This window comes from Carassius auratus, chromosome 43 (assembly GCF_003368295.1).
Source record: "Carassius auratus strain Wakin chromosome 43, ASM336829v1, whole genome shotgun sequence".
Lineage (NCBI taxonomy): Eukaryota > Metazoa > Chordata > Actinopteri > Cypriniformes > Cyprinidae > Carassius > Carassius auratus.
In genome coordinates, this window is record NC_039285.1 from 6,859,426 (window position 1) to 6,870,157 (window position 10,732).

At 40.7% G+C, this 10,732-nt stretch overlaps 1 protein-coding gene across 1 annotated transcript in view; it reads right to left on the minus strand.

Moving 5' to 3' along the window:
- Positions 1-10,577: 10,577 nt before the first annotated feature.
- LOC113061226 (C-Maf-inducing protein-like) overlaps positions 10,578-10,732 on the minus strand; it is a 19,873-nt gene continuing 19,718 nt past the window's right edge. The window contains exon 10 of the mRNA XM_026230265.1: positions 10,578-10,609. Within this exon, the coding sequence (XP_026086050.1) occupies positions 10,578-10,609 (32 nt within the window). The remainder of the gene's footprint in view (positions 10,610-10,732) is intronic.

Consider the following 10,732-nt stretch of genomic DNA (forward strand, 5'->3'; position numbering starts at 1 on the left):
GTGAGTATTCCAGTATGAAGTAGTACACTCAAATATCTGTAGATTACAACAGTGTTAGCCTCTTCTTATGTCTTAGAACATGACAGAAAACTCAGGTAAGTAGTGGACTCCCGGCGGGTTTAAGTTCACACTTCACACATCAAAACAGTGCATCACATCACTTCATCACTGCAATTCAACACTCAGTGGGAAATACATATATAGATGGCCATTGCCCATTTTCTGACCTGGTATTCACGTCAGGGAGTCCCATAAACAAGAGAGAGGATGGAGATCAATTGAACTACTCACAGTCTCTCAAAAACGATCTTACTGTCCAGCGATTTCCAGAGATGGGACCAAGTCACACATGTGCAAGTCTCAAGTAAGTCTCAAGTCTTAATCTTCAAGTCTCAAGTAAGTCCCAAGTATTTTTTTCTTGGGCAAGTCAAGTCAAGTCAAGTCACAAGCTATGTCAAGTCAAGTCCAAGTCAAGTCACCTTAATATTGTTATTTTACCTGCAGAATCTGATCTTAATAAAGTTAAAAGACAAGATATAAGTAACTGTCAGTAAATTAAAATAATTTGGATTTGTATTGTAAATACTCATGTTCAGTAAAATACATCATGGAATCAAACAAAATTGTAACTTCCTAAAATTATTTATTTTTCACTTCTGCCAACAGTGTTTGAAATGTTTTACATTTTCAACATTGAGTCCATAAAACTAAACATCCAACAGACTCCTCTCTGAACACCTCTCTCTCTCTCTCTCTCTCTCTCTCTCTCAAACACAGTTTACATACAACATTAAACTGTTACATTTCTCCCCTCTCTCTCTCTCTCTCATACACTCTCTCTCTCTCTCAGAGCATAGAATATAAATATGATGTATTTTCAGTTGCTTCATACTTTTTTGTTTTGTACAGTACAGACCAAAAGTTTGGACACACCTTCTCATTCAAAGAGTTTTCTTTATTTTCATGACTGAAAATTGTAGATTCACACTGAAGGCATCAAAACTATGAATTAACACATGTGGTATTATATACATAACAAAAAAGTGTGAAACAACCGAAAATATATCATATTCTTGGTTCTTCAAAGTAGCCACCTTTTGCTTTGATTACTGCTTTGCACACTCTTGGCATTCTCTTGATGAGCTTCAAGAGGTAGTCTCCTGAAATGGTCTTCCAACAGTCTTGAAGGAGTTCCCCGAGAGATGCTTAGCACTTGTTGGCCCTTTTGCCTTCTGTCTGCGGTCCAGCTCACCCCTAAACCATCTTGATTGGGTTCAGGTCCGGTGATTGTGGAGGCCAGGTCATCTGGCGCAGCACCCCATCACTCTCCTTCTTGCTCAAATAGCCCTTGATGCCATTGGTGTGACTCTACAATTTACATAGTCATGAAAATAAAGAAAACTCTTTGAATGAGAAGGTGTGTCCAAACTTTTGGTCTGTACTGTACATAACAAAAAAGTATGAAACAACTTAAAATACGTCATATTTATTTTCTGTACTATATATATATATATATATATATATATATATATATATATATATATATATATATAAATATATATATTTCTGTAATATGCACTTGTCATGATTGGGTAATCGCGGCAGCTACATTTGTTTTTCTGATTAATTGTTTTGCTCTATGAGAAAGACAAGGTAACAAAATATTCGGGGCATATGCCACCTTAGCCCAACCCTAGCGCCGCCCCTGGAATGCGTTTTTTTGACGGCCTGCTAGCGGATCATTAGGGGCTGTTCACATCACGTCTTTTGTGCGCGCAAGTTCGTTATTTCCAATGTAGGCGCGCGGTATGCGCGCTCATAATGGAAGCAACGCGCTCAACATCTAAACTTTTCAGAATGCCGCAAGCGCACCGCAGGTCATGTGACAATAACTAACCAATCAGCTTCATCCTTTCTCGTATCAACGTTGAAAGCTCAGCTAAGATGAAGAAACAGCTGTTCATAGCTGTATATGGATTTTGAAATGAATTTAGTAGCAGAGCTACTGCGAGCGATTTTTAGTGCTGCAAATCCATTTATCCTTTGCTGAAATTTCCGCATCTTCGTTGAGAGAGAGCGTGTCATGGATGCTTAGCAACGACAGACGCCCCAGGAGCACTTCTGTCCGAGCGCTTTGGAAAGAAGTAGAAAGCGGCGCAACTAGCGTTTTCCACGCGTTTTTAGGCGCGAACTATTGAAGACAAAAGCGATGACCCTGGGTACCTCTCAGGCTGACATGTTGATGTGATGTAATATCTGATTTAAGTGGGCGTGGTGTGTGTAAGGTAGAGAGGGCATGACTGATGATAGTGTCCTGATCCAGTCACGACGCTATTCTCAGCCTGCGCTCCAGCTGAGTAATCAACTTTATTTTAAAAAATAATTTATATATTTTATATTCAAAATGAAAACATGATGTGATTAACACTCAAGTCATTCAAGTCATCGTGTCTCAAGTCAAGTCAAGTCCCGAGTCTTTAACTTCCAAGTCCGAGTCAAGTCTCAAGTCCTAAAAATAGCGACTCGAGTCGACTCGAGTCCAAGTCACCAAGTCACAAGTCCCCATGTCTGGCGATTTCCTCCTTCCGGTTGATTCGGCGTGCTCTTTCTCCCAAACTCACAATGTCATGCCCGTTTGCCAGCCCCACTTCCTCTTCTCCACCGCTCACGCTTCCTCCGAGATTCAAAGTCCCCAAACACAGCCCCCTCTTTGGTGCATCCTCTCTCATTTTATCCTACACTAATGGCAACGTGTCCCAACGTGTAAAGCTGCCGGAGATTTCCGCTGATCACCCCATTCTCGGGGATTTTGCGCTAACCCGGAACTAGCCCGGTGTTTAGTTGTTATTGGTCCGGTGGGAGGCAATCGCGGCGAACATTAGTTCAGCCTTGACAGGTGGAATTTTGTCACCTCGTGACATAGGTTTTTGTCCCAATAAAGTTTCATTCAATTTTTAAGTATGATCATTTAAACACACTTTGTTATTACATTCTGTTTTATAATGTACTGAAGTACTGAAATATAAATATCTACCACCTAACTTCTATTTACACAACTCTCATTGCCCAACCTATTTTTTGAAGGACACAGATGTGCTGGCCCACAACTGGCCCAGACTCCTTCTTTACGCTTTTCCCCCGATCGCTCTGATCCTCCAGGTCATCAGACAAGTCAGGGAAGACAAGCACAGAGTCCTCCTGGTGGCCCCACTCTGGAGGAGCCAAGTTTGGTCCTCGGAGCTATTGAGGCTTTCCACGAAAGCCCCATGGCCAATCCCCCTGAAGTGGGACCTCCTCTCTCAGGCAAACAGGACAATCTGGCATCCACAGCCAGAACTCTGGGCTTTGCACTTAGGGACTTTAAGCCTCCCCAGGGATGTGCTAAACAGCATTGCTCAGGCAAAAGCAAACATAGGTTGGGGAATGAGAGTTGCTTTATGGGGCATAGAGGTCGACCTGCCTTCTCGAAGATCTTCCAGATATTGAGAACCGTCTGGGGATGGAGCATCCACTCATCCAAAGGGACATTGATCTGAGATAGCATGTCTGCTCCCAGATTTGTCTTGCCAGGTATATGCATCACGAGTGATCGCAGCCTGGGTAATGCCCATTCCAAGAGGCGAAATGCCAATGCACAGAGCCGGCTGGACAAAAGGCCGCCATGGTGATTAATGTAGGATACCACTGTCATGCTGTCCAATAAGACTAGGATGTGACGCCCCTTCAGGATCACCTGAAGGATTGAAGGGCTTGTTCCACTGCCAGCATCTCGAGGCAGTTGATATGGAGATGGCTCTCCTCATGTGACCATGTGTCAAGAGCACCGTCCTTCTGGAAACCGCCTGCAGGGGTACTACACGACTGAACCAAACATGGTTCATCCAAGGTTTCAGGTCTGCCAGATAGTCCTGGTTGACCCTGATGCAAAAGCAGCTGTGCCGCAAAGCGTGAGGTGGGACCCGGAGTTTCAGACAATATTGCAGGGGCCGCATTCGTAGGAGGCCGAGCTGTAAAACTGGGGAGGCGGAAGCCATCAGCCCTAGAATCCTCTGAAAGAATTTCAGAGGGAAACAGGCTTTGTTCCTGGCAGTAGCCGCAAGCTGCTGAATTACCAGAGCATGAGCTATTGGCAAAATTGACACTGAGTCCTAGGCACTCTAAGTGGCTCAGGAGCACGGATCTGTGATGGTCTAGCTTGATTCGCGACTGGGCTAGAATGAGGATTCCCATCTGCCTCAGAGGGGAAAGCGCCTAATTCGTGAAAGTGCGAGGAGCTAGAGACAGCCCGAAGGGAAGGACTGTATATTGGTAAGCCATGCCCTCAAACGTGAATCTCAAGAATCATCTTTGATGGGGGGCTATCTGGATGTGAAAGTAAGGTATAATCTTTCAGGTCCAGCAAGAGGAACCAGTCCTCGGTGCAAATCAGCGTAAGGATCTGTTTCAATGTCAACATCCTGAACTTCCATCTCATGAGGGAAAGGTTCAGGAGTCTGAGGTCTAAGATTGGTCTGAGACCACCATCTTTCTTGGGGACAAGGAAATAACAGCTGTAGAACCCCAATCAGCTTTCTTAGGGGGGAATTATGTCTAAGGCTCCCTTCCTTTGCAGAGTCATCACTTCAGTGCAGAGGACCTGAGCGTTGTCCGGTTCTACCAAAGTGGGAATCACCCCACGGAAATGCGGGGGTCTTCAGGGATCAACTACAGTGAGTAGACATGTTTTATTATCCCCAAAACCTTTGCAAAAGCAGCATGAAGTCTGTGAGCGCCGCCACATCGTGGGGTTTTCCTAGGCAAACTACGCACTCACTGTGGGCGTCATCTTCATGCAGTGGGGCTCAGCTGTGGCACAGCATTTGCTCGGATGCTGCCGCCGTGAGAACAGCATTTGAAATGCCCTTTAGAGTGGTGAAACCGCTGGAAACGGCACTTTTAGAATTGCAGTCGAAAGCGGAAGCAGGCAGCTCGAGAACCGCGCTAGAGAGCTGCAGTCTGCAAGATCGCTGGCACTGCAGGGGATCGGCAATCTCAGCTGGTCCACTGCGGTGCCACAAAATGGGATCCAGTGAAGTGAAATTGTTGCTGAAGGAGTGAGATCTGAATTCCTCTGGCAATTTGCCTGCTTATATAGCCATTTGCCCCACCCATTTTGGCAAGCTGCATCGCCACAGGCTCACGCAGCTACACAGCGCCATCAATGGTTTAAAGAGTTTAGATTAAACCAATGGCAGTGCAGTTGTACTGCACTATTGAAAAAAGGCTTCAGCATCTGGGAAAAAAGGAGCTTTTCCCTCATATGCAGTATGAGTGAAGTACTGAAAGGGAACTAAGTTCTTTCACATCAGACACCATTTCTTCATGCATCTTGGTTGCAAGCGTGCTGTCCCAATATAACATAAAATGGCCTAAACTATTTCCTTAAAGAGAAGTCTTGTTTTTGTTTCAACAAAACAAAATCCATTCAAACCAACAAGTGGGGAGCAACAGACATATCCATATTTTTACAATCTGATAGAAGAAAAAATTAACTTATATAGTCATTCTGTCACAAGTCGGTCAGGAACCATTCATCTTGCTTAACTACCTGCACTGACTCTCTACTAACCTCGCTACTTACCTCTTATTGATCCATTCTTCTTGACTCCTGTGTTTCTCTGGTGTCCCTCTATCATTCCTCCCGAGTGTCTCCTACAATCCCTTCTCCAAGCTCTCCTCTTCAGCGTGAACCCTGAGGTGTGTGCAATGTGCAGAGGTGTCAAGTAACGAAGTACAAATACTTTGTTACCGTACTTAAGTAGAAATTTGGGGTATCTATAGTTTACATGAGTAATTATTTTTCAGCCGACTTTTTACTTCTACTCCTTACATTTTCACGCAAGTATCTGTACTGTACGCAGGCTAACGCGGCGGAATTTTGCTTTAAGCCCTGAATGGATGATTAGCAAGGCATACCCGGTTCGTCTAACCGTCACAACATATCGTGTGAATGTTTCATTTGCATAGAACGTGTTGTCTTTCTTAACGCTGTATTGCACCATCGGAAAATCGATTAATGAGCAATCGATGCCAACTAATTCAGCACCTTCGCTTGGGACAGCGCTCTTGTAACATCGGACGTAAGAGGCAGCGTGCTAAGAAGCATCCTAAGTGACACAACGGGGAACACACTTAGGAACATAAACAACTTTGGGAAGATATATCTTTCGAGGTCTTCTTAGCACGCTAAGAGTGAGCGTTATCGGGAAACCGGGCCCATATGTCTATCTCTTTAATGTATTTGCACTGTACTAAAATGCGTTCATTTTCAATGGGCATATATGCGGCTGAAACAGGTAGCCTAGTGGATCCCAAATTTTTCAACATGAATGTTTTAATATAACATTATGGTCATTATGGCCTTTAGAAAAATGTTTTTTTGAGGAGATGGGGTAGTGCACAATAGGCCCCTGTGGCATGGCCCAAGCTTTTGTTCTTAATGGCATTTTTTCCCCTTACATTACTTTTACTTTTATACTTTTAGTAGTTTTTTTAAACCAGTACTTTTACACTTTTACTTGAGTAAAAAGCTTGAGATGATACTTCAACTTCCACAAAAGTATTTTTAAACCCTAGTATCTATACTTCTACTTGAGTAATGAATGCCAATACTTTTGACACCACTGGCAACGTGTCTGCTATCCTGGTCACCCCACCAGCGGCTCTGGAAATACCAATACCCCATCCTGTCATTCAAACCTGATTCAGCAATCTCACCAAACACTATCATCTCATCTCCTGTGCCCAATAACATCCAACTTGGAATAAAACTTAACAATTCTTACCTTCTGTCTCAGAGTCTGTGTGTAACATATTCCTTTATACAGTATAATCCAAAATTTTGGAAGAAAAACATTGCTATGCTTTGATGGTACTTAAATAATGCAATAAACTTTCATTAAACAACAGAAGATGTAATATAAAGCCCAATGTACATTATCTGATAACAAAAAAACTATTTAAAAACATGATTATTTAAACAAAATAATTTTAAACATGGAGTGTCCTGCAGGGAATTCTGGGAATATCACTTTATAGTTTTTGACTGGAAATTATATATTGATTTGTTCTTTTTTACTTCTAAAAGCTGTAGAATTTACAGCAGTTTACTGTAAAAGTACATGCAATCTTTTCCATCACAAACTAAGAATGTCCATCCTCCCAAGTCTCTCTTATGACGTCCAGCACCCCCCTGGACTTGCGACCATAGAGCAACTCGAAGGGGGAAAACCCCATGGAGGCTTGCAGGACCTCTTGCACAGTGAACAACAGGGGTTCCAACCATTTGTCCCAATTTTTTGTGTCTTCTTGAACAAATTTACGAATCATTGTCTTAAGCATGCGATTAAAAAGTTTGACCAGCCCGTCCGTTTTTGGGTGAAAGATGCTGATCCGAATCGATTTAATGCCCAATAATTTGTAAAGTTCGCATAACGTCCTTGACATAAACGCCACGCCCAGTGAGGATTTCCTTAGGAATGCCCACTCGGGAGATTAAAGAAAACAGTGTGTCAGCAACACTCTTAGCGGAAATGTTGTGGAGAGCCACTGCTTCTGGATATCGTGTTGCATAATCAATGACTAATGCAAAATTATGTCCTCGTGCTGATCTCTCTAATGGCCTGATGAGGTCCATGCCAATTCTCTCAAAGGGGACTTGCATTAATGGGAGGGGACGCAAAGGCGCTTTTGGGGGTGACTGGTGGGTTTACTAACTAAAATTCATGACAAGCAGCACACCACCTGTGCACATTCTCATGAATGCCCGGCAAAAAAAATTGGCTCATGAGGCAATTTAGTGTCGTTCCTTGTCCAAAATGACCAGCCATTGGATTAGAATAAGCCGCCTGTAAAAGCATTTTCCTGCGGCTCCTAGGAACTAATAACTGGGTTGTATCTTCTTTTGTCTGAGCATCTTGGGTCACTCGCATTGCCCTCCTGTGCATTCTTTCCCCAAGAGGCATCCGTACCTGTCCACAAAATGGTCCAGATCTCACCCCCATTCCAGTGGCAGGAAATGGGTTAACCGGTTGGCATGGAGAGAGCGGAGAAACAGAGTCAGGGTCCAATCTGGCCAATGCAACCCCCTGGGCGGGAATCGGGAGCAGCATAGTGATTGGAGGAGGAGGGCCGGGCGGACGGGACCTGGGTAAAGGGACAGGCCGAAAGAGAGAAGGAGCAGAAAAGAAGGATAGAGAGAAGCTGATGGAGAGGTTCGCGGGTTTCGGCACCTGTGTAAAGGCCCATTCTCACCAAGCAAGATAACTATAAAGATAACTAAAAAGATGTAGTTCTAAAAATCGTTTTCAATATTAAAGAATAGCAGAGTCCCACACTACAACTATAATGATAAAGGCATAGAGAAACGGTATCATTGGAATCATTTTCAGAACTATTTTTTCCAGCTGATGAACGATATAAACACTGACATCCAATCAGAATCCATTCTGCAGTAACAAGCTCAAGGATTTAAAGCGGCAGACGCATGTGCGCTCAGAATAAACAGACAATATAGTTCGCTGGTGTGGACGCTAATATCATTATCTTTATAGTTATCTTTATAGTTATCGTTCTTGGTGTGAACAGGGCTTAACAATGTTCATTGTATAGGAGGAAAGACAGCAGGGTCGACTTTGACTACTGGCTGCTTTTATTTGCAACTTAAATCAAAAGGTGTGCAGGGTTGTGTGCGCCCCCTTGCCACACTTACTGATAACCTATTAACAGTTTTTTTTTTCACAGCATTTTTATACAATTTTACTGTTAAAATTACACTTATTTTTTACAGTGTTGTTCATTTGTGCTGTTGTAATATTCACAAGTCACTATATTAAGGAGGTTATTAATCCAAAATGTTTTTGCACACGTCAGGAGTAAACCAGTTTTCTTTTGTCTTCTTTGCAGCTATAAAAACATCAAACAACATTCCCTTCTTTAATTAACTTAAACAGGAGTTAGAATCGTCATTAAGAAAACATAAGGAAGCACAGCATTTTCTAAAATGATACAGTTGGCATAGCATTACCAAGGAAAACATTACTAGTATCACGAGTTAATTAAAAAATGATTGGCCACATATTTGGCCATGTTTTTGGTGAATCATAAGGAAACAATTTGAGAAATCTTTTCATCATAAATCTTAATTCACTTTAAGAGCGTGATTAAATAATGTATTGATCCCTCCCATTTATATATAAAGGTCATGCTTTACAGATGATTAATCAAATTTTTTTGCTGTTCTGGAAGCATCACTATGGAAACCGCGACAGAGACATGAATTCAGGTACTTAAAAACTTTTTTAAAGAATACCCTAATTTAAAGATTACATTTTAAATGTGAATTACTGTTTTATTTATCAAACTTCTTGATTTATTAATTCATAATAAATTGTAATATTCTATTTTCCCCAAACCTTTTTTTTTTTTTTTAAATAATTATTTTATTAAATTAACTATTGAATTACTTATTTCTGTTACATTGTAATGATTTTAACAGTAAGGTAACCTCACACGAGATACCACTAAATGTAGTGGTTTCAATGTAAGATAGCCTCATAACAGGCACCATTAAATGAAGTGATTTCAGTCTTAGGGGGCATCAAAGCAGGGCCACCATTAATTGTGGAGGTTTTAGACCCAAGTAGCACCATGAAAGTAATGGTTTTTGGGGCTTAAATATTGATATACTGGCACAGTCACCAGCAGTTTACTGTAATTTTACAGTATTCATACTGTGATTTATTTAACAGCTTTTTTTATGTTAAAATTAAATGCAGTATATTTCTGTGATATTCAATTTACAGCATCATTATGGTTACTTTATATAGACTCTTTATTGTACAGAGGCATAAAAATAATGGATAGATTGAAGACTCAATTAGATTGAAACTCATTACTTATTTAATTTTATTTATAACCTTTTTTAGATTTATTTAAATCCAATGCTATTTTATGCCTATGAGAGTGAATTTAAAGTCATCCAGTGATGTTATAATTAGATTGGAAAGTAGAACATTATTGTTCTGTGGGCTACACACATCTATTAAAATATATTATTTTGAAAGATAAAAAAAAAAAAAAGAACTAGCAAACACTTGATAGATATAAATGAAAAAAAAAGCAGTGAACATTCAAAAAGGATTCAAAACTATAAAATGGTAACAATTGGAGAAACTCCAAACAAAAATTTTGGCTAACAAAATTTTTTTTATAAATAAATAAAAACAATGGCAATGGCAATAAAAAATAAATAAGACAAACATAACAAAATAAGTTACACACATGACAACCTGAGATTAAATACAATGAAAATATTTTGAATGTTTTGGGATTTTTTTTTTTTTTAATCTGCACTTCAAGAACACGCAACAAATTTAGTGAACATTTAGTGGAAAACATTTAGTGAGAAAAAGAAAAAAAAAACATTTGTTAAGAGTTTTTCTTCCACACCTTTTTTAAACTTTCCCAGTGAGGGAGGCATGTGTACCTTTCAAAAGAGTCTTAGTCCTAGGTTAATGACTTTGTCATTTTACACCCACTTAACCATGATGACCTGGCTGCATGTTGTCTCCTAAAGCAAACAAAATATTTTATCAAAATGACTCTAGAATTGTAATTGTAGAGAACAACCCAGATGATAAGGAAACAGCTGATAGTGTTGCCAAAACGCTTCGTGCATGTCTCAACTCAATTT